We start from the raw sequence: 26693 nt of genomic DNA, 5'->3' as shown, positions 1-26693 counted from the left end.
TCCAGGTGTAACAACAGAAGGAATACCCAACTCATCATCAAGGCTCTGTTTTGAGCCACTGGATTTACCATCCACATAAGAGTGACCTGCATTCACATCAACCATGGGCTGATCTACTTTCTCTTTTCCTTTTCGTGATACTTGCATACCACTATCTGCATTACTTTGAGGAGCCTCCTCTTAATCTCAATCTTCTTGTCCATGGCAAAGTATGTGAACCACTGCTAGAGGACACTACAGGTCCACTAATATTTTGTGATTGCTATTGTGAATTCTTTACAGCATTACCATTTTGTGCATCTACATCATCAATCACATTTATTGGTTTATACCAGCTGCTCATCTCATCAAAAACATCTCTACTCACTGTAAACTTACGAGTAGAAGGGTTAGCATCTATACCCTTTCTGTTGCAGAGAATAACCAATAAAGATGCACTTCTCAACTTTTGGATCCAACTTGGATCTCAACTCATCTGGCACATGAACATAGACAATGCAACAAAAACTTTCAAATGAGAAATATCCGATTTCCTACCAATATACCTCTCCTCTGGCGTCATGCCATGTATTGCTGCAGTGGGAGTCATGTTCATTATGTAAACTGCTGTAGCAACTGCTTCAGCCCAATAATAATATGGCAGGTCTTTTTCGTTGAGCATGGCACAAGATACCTCTCCAATATGCATGTTTTTCCTTTCTGCAAGTCCACTTTGCTGTGGGGTACGACTGCATGAATATTACTACTTTATGCCATGCTCCTGCAGGAAACTTGCAAACTCATTTGAGAGGTACTCTCTCCCTCCATCTGACCTTAGGCATTTTATTTGCAGGCCTGTTTCTTTTTCAATCGTAGCTTTAAAAGCTTTGAAATGCCCAAACACTTCACTTTTCTTTTTCATAAAATACATCCAAACTTTTCTGCTGTAGTCATCAATAAAAGTGACAAAATAATGATAGCCTCCAATAAATGCAGCTTTAGTAGTCCACACATCAAAGTGGATTAATTCCAATGGCCTCTTACTCTCGTGAACATGTCTAGGAAATGGTTTCCTTGCCTACTTTCCAAATGGACAGGCTTCACATACTTTATGCATTTCTGCAACCTTGAACTTAGGCAATCCTGCAACAATATTTTGGACCTGCATTTATTTAAGTCGTTATACATTAACATGACCAATGCATTTATGCCAGATATTAATATCTACAACTACACCGGTCCCATGTGCAGCCATTGCTGCACTCAATTTAGACATGTCTGCATCCAACGTAAACATCCTACCCTTCTTATTCCCTTTTGCTATCAAGCGACCTTTATTTTTCATATCCTTAACAAAGCATCCATGAGGATTAAATCTGACCGCTCAACCATTTGACCAATAGAAACCAGGTTCTTGGTGATATTTGAGACATGAAATACATCAGACAAGTATTTCTTTTTTCCATCCTGCATAGACAAAGAAATTTTACCAATCTGCACAATAGGATGTGCAGTATTATCAACAGTCTTCACAAATCCAGATCTTTCCATTTTCCTTGCATCCTGCATCCATTCTGTATGACCTGTCATGTGGTTTGACGCATCTGAGTCAACATATCACACATCATTGCTTTCTTCTGCACTTGTCACACAATTGGTCATGTACTGCACCATAAACAAATGCTCATTTCTGTCATCACCCTGTCTACTAGAGGATGCATAATTACCTTGTTGCAATTTTTCAGTCATGATGTCATTCTACTTTTTATAGCAGTCTTTAACCATATGACCCATTTTACCACAGTAGTAGCATTTAACATTACTCTTTGCATTTTGACCTCTCTGCCATCTGCCACGACCTCTTTGGCTCCCCTTGCCTCTAAAGTTACCACGTCCTCCTCCATAGGACTGGTTTTCTTGAATTTGCTGCATATTCTAATTTCTGCCACGGCCTTCAAATCGGCCTGCTCTACCTCTACCTCTACCTCTTCTAGCATTTGAGTAGAAGGCAACTTCTTTTGAAGTTCCACCTAAAGAAGATGCACCACCATTTCTCTGCTCTTTAGAAATTAGAAGAGCAATCAAATCCTCAAAATTAAAAAAATTCTCACGGACGGCAATGGATGTCCGGAATTGTGCATAATCCTTTTCTAGACCATTCAAGGTCACAGAAACTAAATCATCATCTTCCACTGGCGACCCAATAGAAGCAAGTGCATCTGCAATTTTCTTCACCTTCATGTGGTAGTCATTGATGCTCATATTCTCTGTACATTATGCAACTCCTGCTTGAGCTATATTTTCCTGACTTGTGTATTTGTGCTATACATTTTTGTCAAAGTACTTCAGTGCACAATCATAGAATCTGAAATACTGATAGATAGCTAGTACATAACTTTTCTGGCTCTCTCATGCCAGCCTTTAAATGCCTGCAACTCCTATTGATTGGGAACATTAAGAATAACTGGTTCTTATTCAGCTCCAGTAATGAACCCCAAAAGCCTTTTCCGTTAAGGAAATTCGTCATTCTAAACTTCCATGCTTGGAAGTTGTTTTTTTCAAGCTTTTCAGTGACAATTTGTGAAAAAGCATCAGACGCCATTACAGAACACTGCAAAATATTGTCATTGCAAAAAAACATAACTTCTGCCTCACAAGGACATATCTACAAAACTGACGATAGTGGTATTTGACCACACAGTTACTTCCTAGTGACGATTATGCATTAACAAGCAACAAGAATGATTCTGTCACTCCCAATATCTCTGCACACAGGCATATGATGTAATTTCTATAACTTTTCACCGACCTGTAGAATAGTGGTCGCACAGCAAAAACATGACACTTTCTTGAGTGCCTGTGGAAAACTTCCCCCATCAAAACGGACCTAAAATGACTTGGAATCAAAAAAATAATTTGACCAAAGGCTTCGTCCTATCCCGTAGCATATACTGCCCTCTCGTCACACAGCGAAAGGCATCCCAATCTGAGATAGTGCACTCTTCCACTTTTCAGCTGTGCTACCTGCAAAAATTTGCTCCCAAACTCAAAAAAAAGGAAAGCAACACTGATCCTCTTACTAGGACACCGCAAACTTAGTTTTCTTTCTTGAGCTCCTTACCACGAACCGAGCTCTGATATCATGTAAAGAGAGTGGGAAAGAAGGAAGGAGTCTCACTTGCAGCTTTCTCACATACACAATGGGAGAATATATACAAAGGTGGAGGCTGAAAACAGTTTTCTTCTCTTAGTTGTGTAAGCCAAAAGAACTTTTTTAGTACAAAAGAATAGATAAACCCCATATGTGGGTCTCAAACCAAACTCAGCTAACTAAGGTGGCATACTTATTGAGCCACTAACTAGAGTACATAAAGATAGCCGTCATCCAGCTATTATTCATGGGTGGTGTAACAAGTCGGTGACATAAATGCACAACGGTCACCTTGGCATACCACGAGTGGAGCTCGCTATCTCAACAGCTCCCTTTGAAACTTTTGTACAAGAACATTGCACCTCCATTGCGCGAGCACAAAAAATATTCTTCTCATGCAACTCCTAAAAGATTTGCCTAGTCCAACCACAACGTCAACATGTGGACCCGTACTCTGAATTGACACCTTGATTCCTTCACGCAGCTAGATTTGTCTCTTTAAGCAAGGGACTTGGACAATGATGTAAATTATGTTGCATGCGTAGCAAAATGGATGTGCTTAGTCACAAAAAACATAAGAAATTTCAAAAGAGTCATAGACATTTTCATAAGCTATGTGTTTAAGGTTGTAAATGTAAGACTCTAAACACCTACCACAAAGAACATCCAAGGTTAGTGTGAGCACACTTTGAACTTTACAAAAAAGGAGTACCTTTCTCTTGTATCTTAGATCAACCACTTGACTGATAAATGTCACTTTCAAGTCTTCCTTGGTTCCCTCATCAGTAACCTCTACAAGAATTGTGAAGTCAAAAACACCTAGTGTGTTTTTTACCTTCATGTAGGACACTTTACTTAGAATATACATAACAACACCTTCCTCATTGAACTCTTAGATAAGGCAAGGTTTGTGATGAGTAACTATGTAAACTCTATCATAACTTTGTAATATTCTTCTTCGAATATAATGATCTGGATATCAAGAGCATAATGTGGATAAAGTGGTTAGAATTGATTAAGTGGTTTAAGTGGACTAAGCGGGTTAAGTGGTTTAAGTGAATTAAGTGGACTAAGTGGAGCTAATGTAAAGTTTAATGTGGATTAAGTGCATAATGTGGATTACTGTAGTTTAAGTGGTTAGAATTGATTAAGTAGTTTAAGTGGACTAAGTGGGTTAAGTGGATAATATGGAGCTAATGTAGAGTTTAATGTGGATTAAGTGCATAATGTGGATAACTGTAGTTTAAGTGGTTAGAATTGATGAAGTGGTTTAAGTGGACTAAGTGGTTTAAGTGGTATAAGTGAATGAAGTGGTTTAACAAGTCATCCACAATCTGAATAATGACAACACAACAACATTCAAATTTGTTTTTTAATCACATTTTCTACATACAAAAGGATAACATTTAAAGAGGGTATTCACAAATCTATTAGAAAAAGGGTGCATTTTACTCATGAGAATTTCATTGATAAGGGATCTTTAAATTAGACCTTAAACACACATATACCTAGATGAATCCAAGAACATTCCCAAACTCATCCTCTAAAAGCACAACATAGTGCAGTTTCAATCTCATGATAGTCACTCACAAGGTTGAAAACCATAAACTCCATCATGCATAGCAGGGACTAGCTACTATGACATCCCCACTGACATCATCAGCGCCCAACAGTGGGTGTAGACCATAGTATAAAAATATGCTCTCACACATATAAATCCACATACCCACACATACTTGAGCATCCATTTATACAAAGTCTTCGTACTGAGTATCTGTCGGCACTCCGGAGGTGAAGGGCAGACTCAACCATGATGAAGGCTAGCACTAAAGGAGAAGGCTAATCAAAAGGTAGTCCAAAATCTCTTCATTCAAGCTACAACTGCTTGTGAAGTCTAAACATTTTCATTTTAGTCTCTCCCCAACGAGCACTAAATCTCAATCTAGCTGATAGGGCAACGCACCATTTAAGATGGAAAGAATTATCACAATACCAGCAGGCCACAACTTGGAAAGTGGGGAGTTTACACGATAGAGAGGACTTAAATGTAATGTGATAGGCATAGGAACTCTCTGGAAAGTGGGGAGTTTACAGAGATGGACTGGCATTAATTAGAGATTTCAAATCTAAACCTAAAGACCTTGATGTAACGAAGGCCATTTTATGATAGGACTAGAACTTAGATGTGTGTTAGCTATAATAACCTCGAGCTGAGATGCCATGTGCACTCCTCGACTCTTTGGTTTTATCCAGATGTTGTAAGTCATTTTTGACATTTTGCATTTTGTCCCATAGGCCCATGAGGCCTCTCACAGACGTTAATATGACTCTCTCTCTCTCTCTCTCTCTCTCTCTCTCTCTCTCTCTCTCTCTCTCTCTCTCAGAGTAGCTCATCATCGTCATACGAAACCCTAGCCACCAGTTTGTCGCTAGGCCGTCTTTAGCGTTGCTAGTTTCGACGTCGAACCCTAGAGGCAGCAGAGGGATCAAGAGTTGCTGAGGGGGGGTTTGTAGGCTAGGTCTTCGTCAGCCCTAGGCTAAGTTGATCGTGTGGCTAAGCTTGGGGTGTTAGACTTAGCAAAGGGATTTCCAAAACCCATGATGGACAATATGGAGTTTCCCAAGACCAAATTGTTTGCCTCTACCCCGACTAGCAAGCCTTGCTATTCTGCTATTGCAGCAACACCTAGCCCATTCCCATTGACGTACAAGCCAAAGATTGATATAGATCCAACGAACAAATTTATTATCTACAGCGACAGGTAAGGGAGCTCAAGCAGCCCTCGGGAGGAAAATGTAGAAAATGGAAAGCAATGGCAAGAAAGAAATCATACAAGAGGTTATGCAGATACACAATGAAGTAACACCTGCACCACAATTGTGACCAAAGTCCAAGACATGGTTACCAATCAAGTGAAATCAATAAAATAGGAAATTACAACAGCAATGGATAATAAAACCGACAAAAGCGAAGTATATGAAGAGGTACAAGAACAGTAAAGAAGGGAAAACAATATCCGGTGTCTACACATTGGAGGACTATCTGAGAATTGGCATGAGGGGAATATTGAGGAAAAGATTGAGCATATCATAGCAGCAACCCCTCAGATTAAATGGGACTCAAAGGACATAACTGGTGCTCTCTAGTTTGGGACACAAGCCAAAGTGGTTCTCAATGATCGGGAGGCAAGAAGTAAGATTCTCTAGCTAACCAAGCTGAGAGGTACAAAAATATGGATCTCAAAGGAGCTTACTCGTAATCAGCTCAAGATGAAAGCAACAGAATTGACCAAAGTGAGGGAAGCCCGCAAGGAAGGAAAATGGGCTACTTATCAGAGACTTCAAATCCAAACCCATAGACTCTCAGTCTTAAACTAATGCAATGCAAGCCAATTATCTTTTGTAGTAGACCATAGTTAACCTATAATAACTTTGTGAGTGCTATACACACTCCCAAGAGACTCTCAATCTATAATTGATGTTTGGTGTTTATCCTTTTGGTGTGTGTTTTGTCCCATAGGCCTATGAGGCCTCTTGAGGATGTCTCTCTCTCTCTCTCTCTCTCTCTCTCTCTCTCTCTCTCTCACACACACACAGCCCAGCCTAGCCCCAACCCCAACACCTGACGAGGATCTACTCTGGCTATTTGCCTCACCGAGACCTGCAGGAAGATCAAGAAACACCCCTTCAGCCCCCCGATCTGTCAAGAACCTGTCAAAAAATGCTAGTCTACTCGAAAGTTCATTGGACTATTCTAGAAGATAACCAAGACAGCAAATCAGACTTGAAAAGCACCAATAGGGGAGGTAACCACTTGGAATAGTAAGTGTGTCACTAGTGGGCAGAAGCCCCTTCATTCCATTGTCTTGTGATCATCCTGTTTCAGCTAATGGATATGAAGGGCTTTGTGCCCTTCCCCCCTGTGCAAATTTGAGCAAGGGAAGCTAAAATAGTAAAGCCAAAGAAAGCCCCACCTCGGTCTCTACCTCCTATCACCCATGCCACATTCACACCATATCCATACTCGTCTCTCCATGGTCACACGATCCCATCGAACACTTGGGAGCATCTTCTCATTGAGGTACACCACCTTTAAACATGAGAGGAGGAGCAGCCCCACCTCATCCATAGCTTGAGCAAAAATATATCACAACTCCATAAGGTGATCGAAGCCGTGGTAATAGCCCCGAGCAGTGGTTGAGGTAGTGGAATCACAAATAACTACCATGGAGTCGACCATCACAAGGACGTGCAGATGAGTGGATGTCATGAAATGAGAGCCTAAGAAGACAATTGTTTCAGCCACCATTTTGGAGCAGTAACAGAGAGCCAGTAAGGCTCTCAATGTTAGAGTATAAAGCATCGCTGCCACATCCACCACCCCCATCGATGATGCCACCAGCTTCGTGACGATACATGATGACATTACAGAGTTCTCCAGGCAAGGAGATACCCTCCTTGGTGACTTCAATGCACGCACATGCAATACATAGGTGGGACTACAAAGAAAGTGGGATGGGAGGATCTACCACCACCAAGGGGCTGGGGTGGATGATCTTAGTACTATTGAGTAGCCTCCTCATATATAATTTTTATACACTCATGTGCCATGCATGCTAGAAAATCCATAGGAATTTTTTATGTAAACAATGTTTGAGAAATTTTTAATGTCTATATGTGGCCTAGGTTAGTTAGTAGAGGTGTATGGAGAGATTCTTTACTTAGGGTCTCATTTGTGGAACCCCTTTTTGTCACTTCCTCTTCCTATAAAGGGTTTCTGATGAGGTTGATGTGACGATGGAGTAGTGGTGTTTGAAGTTTGGGAGGATGATTAAGAACCTCTAAGGTCATCCGAGACACGATGATCAATACCTCTTGCCAAAGAACTTTCATTTGGGAGCCCCTTGTAGGTTTTCCCTTGAGGGCCATGTTTTCCTAGAAAGATAACAGGAATCACATGCAATAGCTTTGCCAAGTGTCTACCACTTTTGACTTTGGAGCTGCACAAAGAGGTGCTGGTAACCATCTCAACAAAAGACGAGGAAGCTTAGATATGATGCCACTGCTATCAACTAGATGTGACTCTCCGACTCGTTTGGGAGTTATGGAGCTGTTTTTTGGTTCTGCTTTGCTATTGTTCTACTTCACCACCTTGCTCTTTGTACCCCAGTGGACTTTGGTTGTTTGTTCCTCTGATAATTTCTCTCTTTTTTGTGTATTGATTAACCTTGTGGCTGGTTGTCGTAAAACAGTAATTTATCTAGCACAAGAGTTCAGCTCGAGTAGCTTTATGTCTTACAATGACAGACTAAATTTGCAGGCAGGTCAGAGACTTCTTTTGTGCATGCAAACAACCATTTATTTGAAATATGGGCAGGGCAACCAGCCCTGATAGGGCTTACAAGTTCTATGGATTTTGAAGTTGCAACTGGTGAAGGTATAGTTGAGGTAAACTCCTCTAAATACTCAGTTTTCATTCATGTATTTTTGCATCAGATATAAGAGACCATTTTGCACATAAAGTGTAAGGGGAGAAGGTGCATCACATATATGAGACCATTTTGCACATAAAGTGTAAGGGGAAAATAACTATCAAACTGATTAAGCCAAGAGATTAAGACGAGGGGCTTGGCTTTTCTATCATACCTCAGAAAATTCAGTTTGCCGGGGAATGAAGACTTTGTGGGCTGCGGCACTCGCTCCTTGTCCTCTCCTTCCTTGGGGTGAAGTAGAGAGATGAGGAGGAGATGGTCCCATTCTTCTTTTGCTTCCTGAGCTGCCCGGTCTCCTTCTTTGGCTTCTTGAGCAGCCTACACAAGCTCTCTGACGTCCTGCTCCCTATCCTCCCGCAGTTGTTGAAGTTGTAACATGTGGTTGAATAGGGTCTCGGATTGTTGAGCCTGCATCTACATCTGTTGCTCATTCTGTTGATCCTATATTTGCATCATGGCTTGCATGGCAAAAGTTGTTAATGGAGCCTCCCGTTGTGGTGTCACTGATGGGTGAGGAGCTGTGTTGGCTCCCTCGTCGACCCCGCTGTCGGATTGCTCTGTAAGATTCATGGTGTCCTTGCCGGATTTAATATGAAATTTCCAAAAAAAGAAATTACACAGCTTTACAAACCAATGCAAATTTACCTTTCTTTTCTTGGTAGGCTTCTTGCTCATCTTTGATTTCTCCTCGCATGTAGAACCCTATCATATTGGAATGTTACATCATGGCTTGATTAAATTCAAAATTTGAATGGATATTGACTATCAAACTCGATTCGCCACTTCCTTACCAATTCACTATTTATGCTCTTATACTTTGTCGTTCACTGAGCTTGGAACTGTAATAGGCAAATTGAAGTCCTATGCAAGATACAAGAAAAGTTAATCCCTTTTGTCAACTGTATAAGCCCCGTGGTTAGTGCTTGCTCTAGTTATTTACATTTTTTGCTCTGCTGCTACTACTACTACTACTATGATTTGCCTCTTTTATGTGTCTAGTACTTGTTGTAGCTATGGGCATTTTTTGCCACCACCACTGCTAGCTACTCTCAACATCCCCTATGGTTGTACATCCTCCTAATGCACTAGCCAATCAAACTACATGGACGGACTACATAGCATGCAACAAAAGGACCTGGTATGGGACTGTTGTGCAGGAAACAAAATAGGCCCTAAAGGGACACTACATATAGCACCCTCTAGACCTATTTGTAATAAATCAAGCAATTAAGCATTAAACAAATGAAGAAATAAATAACTCACAACATGGGTACTTCATCCAAAGGCAATCATTTCCCCCTTACTATTAAGATTCTTGAATGGATGATCTTCATGGTACTACAAAAGCATAAGGTTATTTTCTATAAATATCAAAGTCTCAGATCATGAATGTTCAACAGCAATAAATGGCGCTTCATAAGGCACATACCCAAAGCTTACACCTAAGTATGGATCTACCTCCATTGCTTCAAAAGTAATTTTTGGCTCTCCTTGCAACTGCAAAGGAGTGAAATCATTTTCAATGATGATGAATAATTAACCATGAGCATACAGTAGATAAAAAGTTCTGAACATATAATATGATTTACTTGAAATATGCACTTACCTCTACTCTCATGTCTAAATTCTACAAATTATCTGCTTCATTCCCCTTGTCTTTGCATGCAGTCTGTAAATCGCAATATTAGAATTTCATATCATTACACACACATACATTTCTACTACTAGTTTTATTCTTCCATTACCTCAAAGTAAATTTCTGACTCTCCTTGCAGCTAGCATAATGGAGTCACAATTGCAATTAGCAGCGAGCTTACAAAACATAATATGTCTTATAGAGGAATATGCAGCAGCGATCCATTCCCCTAGCTCATGCATGCTCAAAATGAGCTTTAGTGGATGCCTATGAAGCGGGGAGGGAAGCACCTTAATCCGATAAATAGGAGGGTTGCAACAACCCTTCACAAGCTCCAGAAGAAAGGTTAGCCAAGCTAGAGAAACTCCTATCACCTTGTAGAGATAGAGAACTGCAAGAACAATGGGTGTCATGATACACTAGAGGCCAGTACAGCACCATTGCAAAGATCATTCTAAACATGAGAATGGAGACCACAAAGTACCAAGGCTGTCATGTGCATGGATGGGTATCTGACGTGTATTGGGTTACACATGACTAGCTCAGGTAGCCTGGGGAGACTTAGGGCTAGGCAGGCTTGATTCTCGGGTAGAGTGGCAAGGGTATGAGCTAGATTAGGGTTTTGCTATTTTTGGCGCACCAAGCCCGTGTATATAAGGGGCCCAGAGGCTTAGTTTTCCATTGTGCACTTGGGAGCCAGTCAGTTCCCTTGTGCAAGGTCTGATCCTGGATCGTGTCGCAGACGCGCGCCTGCTTCCTAGCGTAGCCCAAGGCCCATAGCAAGCCCAAGGCCTTCAGGCGCCTCCTGGTGGTACGGGACACCAGGCTGGCTGTGTTGGAATGGTCACTTCCCCACCTGTAAGCCCCCATATGAGGAGAGCATGGGAGGGGGTGAACCTGGAGATGGCCACATGGGCAGCAAGTTGGCTGCCATGGGGGCAGAGATCAGAGAAAGAAAGAAGAACCTGGAGGAGCCATGGTAGCTGCAACAAATAGACGAAAAGTTGGCTATGGAGGTCTACCTTGGATCTGGCGTGTCATAGGCTTGTTTGGAGCAGCACCAAATGCGGAGAATACCCAGGAGAAAGGCAAGCCACGTGGCATTGCTTGTGGGCAGGTATATGACCTGCAACAGAGCTTGCAAGTGGCGAAGTAGAGATGGCGGGTGGACAGTAGAGGAGAAGGCCTGACTAGACAAGCTGGTTGGGCTAGATATAGCCAACCAACTAGGCCTGGTTGAAGGGCCAAACTAAGGCTGGAACTTGCATGAAGATATGGGGCAGCCAGCAGCCCCAGTTTTGGAGCCCTTAAAGGGTTGATTTTGCAGCAAACTGGTCGGCTTGTTTGGGTCGGCTAGAATGCTGCTGCTAGTCGGTTTTTTACAGCCCTTGAAGGGCCTATATAAGGAGGGCCTTTGTGCCCTCATAAATCATCACTTGGAGCAGCAATTCAGGGAGCAGAAAGAGCAGCAGAACAGCCACCTATGGGCCTCTATCCAGGAGGATTCAAGAGGGCTGTAGAGGTACAGACCTAGCTCAGAGTGCTGCCCACCTAGGCTGGTGCAAACTTCAAAGACAGCAAGGCGGAAGGGATTTGGACGGATACTCTACAAAAGCTCGAGGTGGAGCACGCAGGCTCGAGTCTAGAGATAGCCGACAAATAGTAGGAGGACCTTGTGGTAAGATCAGAGGACCACACCATTAGTGGGACTCTGGATCTATCTCTTTTGTATTGTGTCCATAGCTTTGGACGGAAATATATTAGTTTTGGTGTCTTCATATCTGGTTGGTTCATTGTCTATTAATGAGTCTGCACATCTATGTGATGCACATTAAGTAAAGAAGTTTGTGATTTCACACCCACACGCACACTGTGTGAGCTCCTGGGCATTACTATCAGTCTTCCACTATGCATACCCTCTGTTGGGTCATTTCTAACAGGCTGGGGACATTGTTGGGAGATCGTACCAGTAGCTCTACTTGAGGCTCGAAGGAGACATCCAAGTCTAGGATGTCACAGTTGGGTGGAGAGCATGCCTACGATTTCCATCATTGTTCTATGGATATGTTCTTGTGCTTGTTTTGCAGGTCCAAGCTTTTAGGAGTGCTAGGGTCGTGTCAGTTGGTATCAGAGCAAGCTCCTGTAACGGAATTCTGTAGAGCGAGGTTTGTTGAAGCTTCTTCCAAGTATGCCTCAAGAATCTACTACTTGCTGCACTTTCCCATCTCAAGATGGTGTAATTTTCAGTTAGGGATGATGAGAACTAGAGAGTTGGTTGAAGGTAGTGCTAGAGTATTCAGTCTGTAGGACGGGTATGAGAAAGTAGGGTAGAACTTCAAGCGAGATGGAGGAAAGTAATGGAGGGAATACCCTCTAGATTGCAAGGAGAAGGTACTAAGGGACTGGCATGTGCAGCCCTGTACCCAACAGCCCCTAGAACACAGGAGCGACGACCAAGCAAGGTCATCGCCCCCTACCTTGTTGCTGTGATTCAGGCTCTAGCCTTGGCAAGGCCAAGCAAACACACAGGTAGTACAACAGTCTGGTATGTACTTGATATTTTGCATTTGAACCTTTATAGCATCCTATGGAGAGACTCTACTCTTCATTTGCCTCAGGTGATACGAGATTGGAAGGAATTGGCCTTCTTCAAAGGCAGAAGGGGAAGTATTGGTGCTTCTTTAAATCTCGAACACAGATTGCTAGAAGGTGATGGACAAAGAGTACTGAAGCCAGAAGAGTGCTTGCTTGAGAGCTCAACGAAAGTTCATGGTCCAAGTTATCTCGAAATATTCACTAGTTGCAGACCTTGCCAAAGAAGGACGGGTTGAAACAGACCCTCAGAGCATGGTGCCTGGAAGACTCCAGGTTGTTCACTCATTATGAGGGAGAAAACTGGAAGATCGTCACGGCTGGATTGCTTGAGTTCAAAGGTGGGAACATGACTGAAGGAGGTGGTTCCAAGAGGTGCTACCAAAGATGGGGACCTGTGTACCAGGATGGTGTGCGAAAGCGGAACCAGACCTGGTGGAGGAGGAGCCACTGGATGGAAAGCCAGGAAGAGAACATCGTCATCGACGTGTTGGCATTGGGCTGAGATGTGTCGGTGAGGGGGTGTTGGAAAGGTCACCTCCCCATCTATAAGCCCCCATATGAGGAGAGCATGGGGGAGGTAGACCAGGGGATATTGGGGCTGCCACATGGGCAGGACACAGAAAGGGTAGAGGCTGCCACATGGGCAGAGCACAGTCTGCCATGTGGGCAGCTATCAAAGCAGGAATCCATGGGCCTGCAAAAGAGGCGCACAGGTGGCGGTATAGGCAGGCTCGAAGCGCCTGCATGGCGAGCTGTCTAGCAGAAGATATGGGGCATAAGGGCGGGGCAGACCAGCAGATTAGGTTGGCCACATGGAGGTCAGGTGGAGCAGCAAATGGGGTTGCTAGTGGGCAGTGGCATGCCTTATATGGGGCTGGGCCCTTGCCTTAATTGGAGAGCCAAAGGGCCCCAATTTTAGAGCCCTTAAAGGGCTGGACCAGTAGCAGACTGATACAACCTGACAAAGTGTGGATGAGTGTACAACTGGTTGGTTTTTATGACAGGCCCCTAGGTCTATAAAAGGAGGGCCTCCAGCCCTCATAAATTATTCTCTGGAGCAGCCCTCTGACAGCAGACAGGAGTAGCAAGAAGGCAAGCCTTGGGCCTATCCACAGGAGGTGAAGGTGACCCTGAAGGAGTTGCAGACTGAGCTTGAGTGGCAGCCTACCTACGCTGGTTTCCAAACAGCAAGGTGGAGAGGATCGTTTTGGACGGAAAGTCTACAGATGCTCGAGGTGGAGCACGCGAGCTCGACTTTAGAGATAGCCGGTAGATAGGAGAAGTACCCTGTGGTAAGATCAGAGGACCACACCATTGGTGGGACTTTGGATCTCTCTCTTTTGTATTGTGTCCATAGCTCTGGATGGAAATATATTATTTTGGTGGTTTCTCTATCTGGCTAGTTCATTGTCTATTGATGAGTCTGCACATCTATTTTATGCACATAAGTTAAGGAGTTTGTGATTCCACACCCCACATCACACTGTGTGAGCTCCTGGGCATTACTATCAGTCTTTCCCTGTGCGTACCCTCTGTTGGGTCTTTTCTAACATTTGGGGCCAGAAAAGCATGTGTTTTTGCCAAAAAGCAGCAACTTTTTGGGAATCTAAAGCAAGACCTAATAGCCTATATAAACAAGCCTTGCCCTCTTGTTGAACCCCCTCTAGCTATTCACCTCTTCCAAGCTCTCCCACCCGCATAGCCTCCTACCCTGCAAGATTTTTGCAGTCTCTCTCTCCCCCTCTCCTTGCACTTGATCATATTCCTCCATACTTCAGCTTGCTCTTGGCTGGAATTACTTGCTCTATTTCACTCTCCTCTTTCTAGTTTCTTCCCTCCTTCATGGCTAACATCGATCACCTCTCCCAAGACAAAGATCGGGACAAGATGATCATGGGTTCTTGGATGATTTGGTCCTTTGAAGAATTCCAGAGCCGCTTTGGATCAAAGGCTCAATGAGACTCACTTTCACGTGCTTCATTAGATGAATGCACTACAAACCTCGGTAACTCTCATGACGAGCACCATCCAAGCTCTTACTCACGTGGATGCCTTGGCTTCGGTGTTGGCTAGATTCTTACCTACTAGATTGACCATATCGGCTGTTCAGTTGGCTCATGCGTTTGTGGACCAATTGTTCAAGTTATACGGTTTGCCTTCAGACATAGTTAGTGACCCGGACTCTAAGTTTACAAGTACCTTCTGGACACTTGTTTTTGAGAAGTTGGAAACTACTCTAAGTATGAGTTCCTCAGACCATGGCACATGCACAATCCATGGTAGTATAGAAAAGGTTAATCATTTGCTTGAAGATATGCTTCGGGCATATGTTTCTAAGAGACAATCTCCGTGGGAAGATTACCTCCCCATGATAGGATTTGCTTATAACAGTGCAAAGCATTCAAGTACTGGTTACAGTCCTTTTATGCTTATGTACGGATTTCAACCTAAGTCACCAGTAATGGTTGGATTCAAGGGCGTACAAAATGATGCTGCTAAGACATTCTTGCAATACATGCAAGAGATGTTGCGATTTGCCAAGGAGTCTATTAGAAGTGCCCAAGATCGGGACCAATTTTATGCTAATAGACATCGTTCACCCAAAGAGTACTCTGAAGGAACGTTGGTATATTTACGTATTCCCAAGGAATCCAAGAGCCTAAGTACTAGTCAAGTTCCTAGATTTTCCCCCAGATACTATGGTCCGTTCAAGATTATTAAGCGAATTGGACCAGTTGCATATAAACTAGAATTGCCTCCTGATGTCAAGGTCCATCCATTTTTTCATGTTAGTAGACTAAAAGAGTTGCTGGGTGTCGAGGATCAGTTGGTCTCTCCTCAAGAAATAATAGAAGTCACTGACTTGACTTTTATTCCACATGAACCAGAGCGTATTCTTGGATTCCGAGACAGACAGATTCGGAATAGAACTATCACTGAATACAAGATTAGGTGGAAAGATCATCTTGAGGAGGACGCAACATGGGAGACATTTTACAGAATCTCCGAAAGTCATTTTCGAGTTTCCTTCTGAACTCAAGAGTGAGTTTTTAGAGGAGGGGAAGTATGTCATGTGCACGGATGGGTATCTGACATGTACTGGGTTACACATGACTAGCTCAGGTAGCCTGGGGAGGCTTAGGGCTAGGCAGGCTTGATTCCCGGGTAGAGTAGCAAGGTTCCGTCCAAAATAATATATTTCCGTCCAAAGCTATGGACACAATACAAAAGAGATAGATCCAGAGTCCCACCAATGGTGTGGTCCTCTAATCTTACCCCAAGGTACTTCTCCTATCTGCGGGCTATCTCTAGACTCGCGCCCGCATGCTCCACCTCGAGCATCTGTAGACTTTCTGTCCCGAATGGTTCTCTTTACCTTACTACCTGTAGATCAACCTAGGTAGGCAGAACTTACTAAATCTCCTTCCCCTCCTGGGAAAAGGCCCAAGGAAGCCCTCTCTATTGCTCTTGTCTGCTGTAAATCTGCTGCTCCAGAGAATGAGATGTGAGGGCACAAAGGCCCTCCTTATATAGGGCACAAGGCCCTCCAAAACCAACCGACCAGGCAGCCCTAATTGGGCCGATTGTGGCTGGTCTGTAGCGGCCCTAACCAACCGACCAGATGGTTGGCTGGTTGGCTGCCTATCCAGCCCTATTTAGGGCCCTTTTTCAGCCCTTTGTTCCATGCAGGGCCCAGCCCCTTTGGACTGCTTACCCCGCCACCTGCTAGCCCTGTTTGCACGCCATAGACCTGCCCAATACCTGCTGCAACAGTGTGACTCCATGCTGCTACTGATCCACCTCTGCTCAGCCCTTGTCCGGACCTTGGCGCACCCTGCACACCTTCTGTACATTGCCCTGCAGCATCCCGTACTGATTCATACAGTGGCTATCCCCTTTCTCTGGGCATACCTTGCGCTAGGTCTCCCTCCCCCATGCTCTCCTCATTTGGGGGCTTACAGGGAGGGAGGTGACCTTTCCAACAATGATTAAGCATATGCAAGGATGTGAGCTCCGATTATGTCCATAAGAATTCCAAAATGTAACTGCTTTGAAGCAGCCATCTTCCATTGCAATTAAAAGGCAATTACAATGGCCAGAGAAATGGAGACAAGTACTACCTAAGGGATAGATTGACGGTCCTCTTTAATTGAGTCCTATCTGTATACCGAATCTAGTACAAAAAAAGGATCTAGAACTTATCCAATCCTAGCTCATCGGTTCCAATGATTGCTACTTGAGAATCTAATCCTGGAGCAGTGTAAACATATGTTGATGTCCCAGCTAGGTACACAATCTAACCAGGGGCACAGGTCTTTACAAACAAAGGAAGGATACTTTTACTGCATGAATTCATGTAGACAAAAAACAATGTTATGCTAATTTCATATCGTTAGACAAGTTGCATTTATGGGTTCAAAACAGTATGGAGGCAGCTTTTATGCGACAGGCAAAACCAGATTTGTTCTCAACAGAGGTAGGGCGCTTCCAAGGACTGGATAGAACTAGGCAACATCATTTAGCACTGAATCAGATATAGACAGCATATTGCATAAAGCATTTTCTATAAATATCAAAGTCTCAGATCATGAATGTTCAACAACAATAAATGGCACTTTATAAGGCACACACCCCAAGCTCACACCTAAGTATGGACCTACCTCCATTGTCTCGAGCCAATCATCTTCACTAGCTTTCCAATTTTGATCATTTTCCATTGCTTCAATGGTAATTTCTGGCTCTCCTTGCAACTGCAAAGGAATGAAATGATTTTCAATGAGGATGAATAATTAAACCATGGACATGTAGTAGATAAAAAGTTCTGAACATATAATATGATTTACTTAAAATAGGCACTTACCTCTATTCCCACGTCTAAATTCAGCAAATTTTCTGTTTCCTTTTCCTTGTCTTTGCATGCTGTGGCCTAATTTTGATCATGTTCATCAAACAGTGACTTATGTAGGCTCAATTTGCAAGCAGGACTCCCTTGTGCTTTAGGTTTTCGAGCATGGCTACGTTGACCATGACGCCATTCAATTACTTTTCCATATATGTCTTCTGGGTTCCATGTGAGCACATTACTACCAAAGCGTAAAGGAATTAGCTCATCTTTCCTTGATAAAATAACTTTCATAATTTCGTCCTTCTCTTTGTTGTTGTTTCTGAGATTCACTCCTACAAATTCTGATTTTGTTGTGTTACCTATCCCATTTGCAAACCACTTTCGCACAGCATCCAGGTTACTATTGTAAATCTTGTGTTGCTTCTCATAATACTTACCTAGAAAAGATCTTCCTCGACATACAAACCTATCACGAACCCTCTTTGGTTGAAAAATCTACTCATATGTCACAGGCACAGCATCGGGATGCACAGGAGGTGACTCATCCTCAACAATTATATTACCCCCACCTTGTGCAGTTGTCTCAATATTCAACTCACTCCTAGTACATGGCATATCTGATGCTCTGGATCCTGGTGTTTGTGCACTGTCACGAGTTCTGGACTGTGTACTCCTACAGTTTTGAATTTTTCCATGTGGCTCATCATCCCTCTACAGTCATAAACAACAATGTCTTCCCATTTACATGATTGGAAGATAATATTTCTGTATATCTGCTAGTTTCCAACAAATCATCCACAAACTCAATAACTCGTGATGTATCCCACCCCCTCACAATAGATGGTGTCACTCGCTCTTTTAGCCTGCGAATGGAAGGACTACACTTCAAGATTAAGATCATAACTACATAGTGTCAATTTCAAACACATTATTTTATTTATATTTGGAAAAAAAAATAGAAATCAACAATATTATGCTTACAATATAGAAGCCATTGCAAGTACAATCTTGATCGTTTTAAAGCGTCAAAGCAAGTGAACAAAAAGCAATGAATCTCCCAAGTGGCACAAAATAGAAACCATGATCTGGAAGCTACAAGATTCTAAAACAAAAGCTCAATATTTTACCATAAATGCCATCACAAGAAAATCTCTTTTTTAATGCATTTTAAGAAATACAACTGGTACAGTGAGTCCTTGCCACTTGGACTTATTACAACTTTGATCAAACCTATTTGCAAATAGATATTCTCTCACCTCTTCATCGATTAAGTAAGGCAAGGCGAAACAATCAGAGATGGAGGGCAGAAACCCTGTAGAAAGCTGAGAAGAAGGATATAAAGCGAAGTAGTATATTGACTACTACACAAGATGAAAGATAAAGCTTCTGTATTGAGAATGGCTCGATCATACAGTGGAAAAGCCACACTCCTGGATTATCTGCCTTAAATCTCAGCGCTACCTACTCATACAGGAATAGCGTGACTATTCCTCAGCGATGGATTTTCTGCAATTCAATTGATCACACAATCATGCATCCCTGATTCCCCATTCACAAGTTCCATTGGAGACTTGCTAACTTCTTCATGAATTCTGTCCGCTGTTCTAATCAATTGGCCGTTCGTCCTCCTCCATCGCCAACGCAGAGTCAATGCTACTGTCACCATTTCCCTCCGCTCCCTTTCAAGCAACTCCCTTTCCCTCTTGTCCTTTTTGGATTCAATGCAGAAAGGATTCAGGAGCACAGATCCCATAATGTTCCACGTCGATCTGCTACTTCTTTTCTCATTTAGATAACAATCGCTTCCAATCCATAATGTTCTAGACTTTGCAGAGAATTTCACTTACCAGCTTCTGATCGATGTTAGTACTTCTCCCGCAAGCCTTTCACTACTAGCTCACTTCATCAACGATGCGTTACAGTCCTCATACAGCATTCGGTATCCCTCGGGACACGGAATGAAGCCTCCCCGCCTGTGGACAAGCCGCTGTGTTTTCAGTCAAAATTTCTTTAGGACAGGCTCTTCTCTTGTTTAAAGAGCTTGCGCATGGAGCCTTCATAATCGACTAAATTCAAGGAGGATGACCGCAATAGGAACAGACAATAATCCCTCGTTATATTGGCGGGAGCTGCTCTTACCCCTCTTCCCTGACTGAGCAGCAACAGACCCTGCTGCCTTGCGATAAGAGAGGCTGAGTAAGTGAAAAGATTTCGATCAAAACTCTTGGTCAAAATGAGGAAGTTAGCATAAAGCAAGCTACGGCTTGCTTTGCCATGATGGGAGGAAAGGACTGCTTTGATGAACGCTCGTCGCTCACAGATCAGGAGCTTGAGGACTGCTTTGATGAACGCTCGCTCACAGAGGAATCGCTTAAGACATTTGACGTTCTTCACAATTGAGATCTATAATTATTTATTTATTTATTTATTTTAAAAAGAAACAATGCCCACTTATATTATAGAGGGTAGTGAGTCCCAAAAAAGAGAGCAATATACAAAAATTAGCTGACTTCAAGGGAGATCTGCCGCCCTCAGCCTACACTGCTAGCACAGTAAAAAAACAACTACAAGAAGTTGAGAATTTTCAAAAGGCTTTCTCCCAACAGAGAGTCTTTCTACATGAGCAAGATGTGAATATCAAAGATCACCATCTTAGTCTTATACCAAGCGGAATTTGTTGCTTAAACACTAGTGAATTACAAACAGACGACACACTCCCTCCCTGATATAAATCCAACAGCTTAAGAGAGTTGAAGGTAACTTAATCTCTCCCCCTAATAAGGCCAATTTCCAATGAGAGCATAGGGAGAAGTCATGCACTAGACCCGCATTCCTCATTGCAGATTCAATCAACCTCCATACTTCCTTGACCCAACGAGCATTCCCAAAATAGATGCTTATTATGCTCAACAGCCAATCCATATATCCTACAAACACGGGTGATTGGCATCTATTTCAAAAGCTTGCTACGTATCGGAAGCCACCTATGCCTTATTTTCCATAGGAGGAAGCATAGTTTGCCTAAGAGATGACTCTTCCATATTCCCTAAATCATTTCTTCCACCAGCCCACACCCCTGCACATATTCCATTTTGAATTGAGGTCATCCTCAACCAACCTCTTATGCAAGAGCTCCATATACACCACCCTCTCACAAAGTCACCTTGCTGAAAATTGTACCACCCACTGCCCAACAATTCAATCTCCAATTGGTAGAAAAGGCATTGAAAAGGCATCATTAGATAAGTTTTGAAAGTCCATGCCATTACCTTAGAATATCTAATGATGTGTATATGAAAGACCAATGGTTTGGTTTCTTTGGGGAACATTGCTTAGTATCTCTATTTACCCATTGCTAAGCAACATTAAAAAAATATTGGATCACGACTAACATCCACACACTAACATGTGTAAGCAACACTCATTCATTGAGTAGGTAGACACCAATGTGCATAGTAAGGGTACTTGGAAGGATCTCAAAATACCATATGGAAGTCTCGAGGGATTCACTTGTGTTGACTATGTCAATTCACCTTTCTCCAAAGTAATGGGAGACATATCAAATGTGAAAACAAGCATGACATGGTGTATAACGTGGTATTTCTTGAAGGTATTACTTGTGTGGCCTACCTTTTATATATGATGGGAATTCTTGAGTTTTGATCCTTGCACGTGGTGTTAGTGTGAATAAACTTAGGGCTACATTCTCAAAATGTAAGGCACCATATGGGAATAAATCTTTAAGTTCATATACAAGTAATCAATGAATCCACCTCCTAAGGTTGCTCCCAAGTCTATTTTGTTGTTCTTTGTGCAGGCTACTATTGATGATGTGGCCCTTAGGTGGTTGATATTACTAGTTATGCTTTAGTTACTCTCAAACAATATATTTGCCTAATGAAAAATGTTATTTGAGGCTCCATCTTATAGGTACTACTTGTATAAGTGATTGGGTTGTTTGTGAATGGTTGAACACCGTTATGCTTGGGGACAAAGCTAGTCTAACCTCCTTTTATAAATATTAATGTGGCAAGCCACAAAAGATACATATCATGTTTGTGCAATTATGCATCACAACTATGCATATACTCAAGTTGCTAAATAGAAGTGTTGCTTTTTTGTAGCTATGCCAATACAATATCAGTAATAAATCTTTTTGCCTAAACATCCTATTTATTCCAAAGGAGAGAAATATCATGGTTATAAGGTCATCATAGCTTATTTGTATCCATTTATACAAATATTCATAAGTGGTGCATTATTAGTGCAAGGCATCATTGCATATCAATTATAACATCTACTGTAATGGTGCTTTACATTAGACACTATTGTGCTTTTATCTAAAGTAGATTAAGCACAGGAGAGTTGCACTTTGGTTTAGAATTGCACCCTTCCATTGTTGAATGCCCTAGCTTTGTATTGAAGGAGTAATGAAGCTTGTCACATTATGTCCATATCATCCTTGATATGACTTAACAAGCGTGATATCATCAACTTCCAGTGGCTCAGTACTTTCATGAATATTGGTATTGCTATGTAGTCATGATCAAGCGTAGTAGTTTTCATTGCATCATGGGAAATGACAAGGTGTGGAACTTGGAGTCTGAACTGTTGGACGATTTTGTTGCATTAAGCATGATTTTTAATGAGTACATTGATGAGGCCACATGCAAGGAGTAAGTGCAATCTTGCATCAATACTCAATGCTCATCTCCTTCAATTATCTCCCCTAATTTTTTTTTCCAAATTCTAAATATATCCCCTTATTTCATTACCAAAAAAATTATACTTGGCTGGGGTATGTACTCAATCATAAATGTGAAACGAATATATGGCTAGAAATATGATGATAACAAGGATTTTGTTAGGATAATCCTCAAATTGCATAATTTGTAGGTAGCTTAATGATTTATATGAGAGGCCAATGAGCAACATAGATGTGGCTAATGCGAAATCCCAATGGTCCACAAGTTCGGTGGGTTGATGGGCAAAGGCGTACTTAAATTTTGACTTTGCATGCAATTTGGATACTGATTTTCTTCCATCCTTTCCCTTGAGCTTGTCTTCCACCTTTATCCTCAAGCTCGTCTTTCTAAAACTTGGTTTTTAATTGTGATCAAGATGGATAATTAAATTCTAGCCAATTCCAACCACGTTGGTTACTCACTTAGTCCACCACCATGTTGAACAAAATGTTATTTACTAATATAGAAATTAAATTAAATGGTCTGATTACGATCATCATGAATGATTCAATTCTAGCCAGTGTGGTGGATGATGGGTGACTAGGCTATTTTGAATTACATGCATTGTTTTGATAAAATATGATTCTGACAAGAACTTGAATTCCACACAAGTTACATGTAATGTAGCCTAATGTGGTGGATGATGGGTGACTAGGCTATTTTGAATTACGTGTAGTGTTTTGACAAAATATGATTATAACAAGAATTTCACTTGAATTCCACACAAGTTACATGTAATGTAGCCTAATGATTTATATGAGAGTCCCTTGAGCAGGTGAGCCTAATGCATAAGCCTAGTGTTGCATGCATGCTCGGTTTACTTAATTCTAAACTTTGCATGTGATTCGAATATTTTGTCAAACCTTGACTTTCATCCTCATCCTCAAGCTCATCTTCCCCCTTCATCCTTGAGCTTGTCATCTTCAAGGTTGTCTTTCACCTTTGTCCTTGAGCTTGTCTTCCTCAAGCTTGTCTTCTTTTTTTTCTTACATGTAATGTAGCCTAATTATTTATATGAAAGTCCCTTGAGCAGGTGAGCCTAATGCATAAGCCTAGCGTTGCATGCATATGCATGCATGCTCGGTGTACTTAATTCTAAACTTTTCATGTGATACCACCACAAAGTTTGGTGTACTTAAGTTTGGACTTTGCATGTGATTCGAATATTTTGTTAACCACCTTGACATTCATCCTCATCCTCAAGCTCATCTTCCCCATTCACTTTTGTCCTTGAGCTTGTATTCCTCAAGCTTGTCTTCTTTTTTTTCTCTTGTACAACAAAGCCTTTGTCCTCAAGCTCATCTTTTATTCTCATCCTCAGGCTTCATTATTAGTCAAGTCTCTTCCAACTCTTAATGATAATGTAAGTACAACTTTAAAGCCTTGCAATTATATGCATGCAAGCTTATGCCTCTTACCCTAATGCTCAAGTTGAGGACCATTTAATCCTTGTCCTATCGACTAGTAGTATGAATCAGATGGTGCATTTGAGTTGCCGCCATATTACCATGTTACAGTCTTATACTACCTAGATTGGCTACCTGGTTATGAATTGGGATGGTCGATATATATGATGTAGAGTAGTCGAGCATGGTTTTGACATTGTTATCGGAATCTCATCTTGCAACGGATACAACTATGAGGGTGAATATCACCCTTGAGAAAACAGTTCGACTCTTCATACTGTACTGTGCTTTTGTACTAGACTTGTGCCCTTTTTTCAATTTTACATATACATGTTATGTATTATGCCCTTTGGGATAAAATGTATATATTGGGCTTTTTTCTTTCTAATAGTATGAATATAAATAGCTACAATTTCTTTTGTTTAACTAAGGCATATTGGGATTTCCTCCACGGTCGGATCCTGCTTGGAGCGCAACTCTTTAAGCCTTTCGTCGGTGCAAGAATCAGTTTCTCTCCCTTGAGATGCTCTCTCTCTGCCCAGTCAACGGGCCACCTTCACAATAGCCTCAATGCCTTGGTCGAAGGCAACTACAGGGTCGCTCACCCCACTTGGACCGTGCTTCCACGCATCCTCAAAGAGCTTGCAGTTCTCCTCGTTTAGGAGGGAGGCATTGAGTTTGAAAACCTGCTTACCTTTCCTGAAGGGTTGCCCTCCAACCTCGAAGGAAACCAAATAAGGCATGTGGTCAAATACTGTCTGAGATCGGTCCACCTCACCCTCCCATGGCGTGCAAACCCAGGCCGCACCCCCACTAAACCAACATAGGTCCAGTAGAGCTGACTGCACTCATGAGCATCTCCTACGGAACCAAGTCGATCTGCTATCTAGCATCTCTAACTGTCTTGCCTCAATCATGGACAATTGTTCTTCTAGCCCGTTCCAGGCTCTGCTTCGTGGTTGAAATCCCCGAGGATCTCCCTCAATATCTATGTAGACTCCTACTGCTGAGCCTTCTGGATGATCAAAAGATTTCGATGCCCTTAGTTCCTTCCGGCATAGGATTGCAGTCCCTCCTGCTCCCCGTTTCCTACAAGCAGTAAAGATGTCGAACTCCCTGAAGAGTGCAGAAAGGAAGAGCACGTCCTCCTCGCCAAGTTTGATTTCCTGAAGATAGACCACGTTTACTTTCCAACGACGTATTTTATCCGCTAGAATCCATCTCTTGCCTTTTAGGCCCAGCCCGTGCACATTCCACGTTAAGAGCTTAACCTGCATGCTCGATAGATAGATTGGGGTTGCCCAAAATCTCGAACTTGTTATGTCCGCTAGACTTACCTTTCTTCCTGCCACTCTTACCCGAGCCGTTCTCCTTCTGCGAGATCTGCGGACTTTTGTTAGATAAACTTCGAATATCTTCCTCTGAGAGGCCGAGCCTTTGTAGAGTAAGCTGATTCGCTGTGGAAGATTCACGCAACAGGGTTGCTTTGGAGCCCTGAGGTACTGCCACCGAAACAAGAGGTTTCTGGGGGGCTCTACTCTTGATAAGCTCTTCCACCAGCTTCTTGGGGTCTCCATTTTTGGATAGCACCTCCTTCTGTGCAGCAACTTCTTGCGGTGTTTCCACTTGCATGTCACAAGCTTGGGCATCTCCTTAGGCACCTTCCTTCTTCCCTACAAACGTTCTGAGTGGGCATTGCCTTGCGAAGTGTCCGATTTCTCTGCATGCAAAAAAATAAGCGTTGGGGAAAGGGCTAAATTTAACCCTGATCCTCATGGGCTTGAAGGCCCCCGAGTCCAGTTCCACCACATTGGGTGGTTTCTATGAAATGTCCCATAGGATGCAGACCCTCGGCGTGGGGTTTGTCTCATATGGGAACAGGTCCCAAATTTCTTGTGAATTAATTTAATTATATATATATATATATTTCATACGTACTGTCTTCCATCATTGCTTGCGGGAGCACCAAGCAACAAGCCTACCCGGCGGTTTTTAAGTAGTAGCTCATTTGTGCTGATGGAGAGTGAGAAACCTCGTGGATTGGATAGGGAGTGGTGCAGTAACTGCAGGAAGAGAAGGTTATTTAGAGATTCAGGGGTGCACCACTGCGCCCTGAGCCTTATCGTATTTCATTTCAATGGAGTTCACCACAGCCTCATGGAATACCGGTCTATGGATTCTTGTTCTCTTCGCTCTCAGTGTGGCCTACTTTGTTTGGACTCAATTTGTGAACCTGTGGCTGAAGCCCCTCCGAGCTAAGTGGTTCTTCGAAGCTCAAGGGTTGAAGGGTATGCCTTATAATTTCCTCAGCGGAAACATTTATGAGATCTCTTCGTTGGGGAGGCAAGCTCGCAAATCTCCTATGCCCCAGCTTTCCCATGACATTGGGCCACGGATTCTACCGCATTACTATGCATGGTCAGAGAAGTTTGGTAAGTCTTGCAACAACTATCGCCTCTAATCGCAAGATTGCATTTAGTCTTGACGTTTCTGAATGGGTTTGTGCAGGCAACCCTTTTTTCTTTTGGTTCGGCCCTCAGGCCAGGGTGTTTGTGACGGAGCCTGAGCAGGGTAGGGAGGTTCTGTCGAACAAATTTGGTCATTACCCCAAGCCCAAAGGAAGGCCAGATACTGACGACTTGATCGGCAACGGTCTAGTGTCCCTCGAAGGAGAGAAATGGGCTCAACATCGGCGAATAGTCAGCCCCGCTTTCTTTATGGAAAAGCTGAAGGTGCGTTCCGAATATTGTAAGCTACCCTGCCGGACCTCTCAAGTTCATTCTTGTTCGTTGGTGATTCATATATAAAGCATCAGCGTTGAGGCAATTACTGTCTAATTGGGC

The 26693-nt window shown here is 42.6% G+C and overlaps 2 protein-coding genes and 1 long non-coding RNA gene across 3 annotated transcripts in view; 1 reads left to right on the top strand and 2 right to left on the bottom strand.

Annotated features, from left to right (window-relative positions):
• Positions 1-9265: 9265 nt before the first annotated feature.
• On the bottom strand, positions 9266-25560 carry LOC147895939 (uncharacterized). The gene is made up of 3 exons (XM_087382657.1): positions 25209-25560; positions 9414-9483; positions 9266-9324 (listed from the first exon to the last, which is right to left on the bottom strand). The coding sequence occupies exons 1-2, from the start codon at positions 25480-25482 to the stop codon at positions 9425-9427; spliced, it is 333 nt and encodes a 110-aa protein (XP_087238783.1). The 5' UTR covers positions 25483-25560; the 3' UTR covers positions 9266-9324; positions 9414-9424.
• On the bottom strand, positions 18396-19974 carry LOC147895940 (uncharacterized). Its single transcript, XR_015541891.1, has 3 exons — positions 19839-19974; positions 18681-19672; positions 18396-18562 (listed from the first exon to the last, which is right to left on the bottom strand). It is a non-coding gene; the product is annotated as an uncharacterized LOC147895940 (long non-coding RNA).
• A 316-nt stretch (positions 25561-25876) lies between the features above and the next one.
• LOC147895938 (cytochrome P450 CYP72A616-like) overlaps positions 25877-26693 on the top strand; it is a 2592-nt gene continuing 1775 nt past the window's right edge. The window contains exons 1-2 of the mRNA XM_087382589.1: positions 25877-26282; positions 26359-26582. Of these exons, the coding sequence (XP_087238715.1) occupies positions 25988-26282; positions 26359-26582 (519 nt within the window). The 5' untranslated portion in view covers positions 25877-25987. The remainder of the gene's footprint in view (positions 26283-26358; positions 26583-26693) is intronic.

Source organism: Dipteris shenzhenensis, chromosome 12 (assembly GCF_047967505.1).
Source record: "Dipteris shenzhenensis isolate YYH24624 ecotype China chromosome 12, Dip_SZ_1.0, whole genome shotgun sequence".
NCBI classification, from domain to species: Eukaryota; Viridiplantae; Streptophyta; class Polypodiopsida; order Gleicheniales; family Dipteridaceae; genus Dipteris; species Dipteris shenzhenensis.
Note: the sequence above shows the minus strand (reverse complement) of the source record. Positions and strands in the feature narration are given on the sequence as shown.

Bases quoted from the DNA above. Each gene is read 5' to 3' on its own strand.
- LOC147895939 (XM_087382657.1), bottom strand. From the start codon at position 25,482: ATGCAAGTGGAAACACCGCAAGAAGTTGCTGCACAGAAGGAGGTGCTA. The intron at 9,484-25,208 runs GTAAGAGTGGCA...TATCTTGCATAG, and splicing joins GCAGAAGGAGAACGGCTCGG to GACTTCAATTTGCCTATTAC.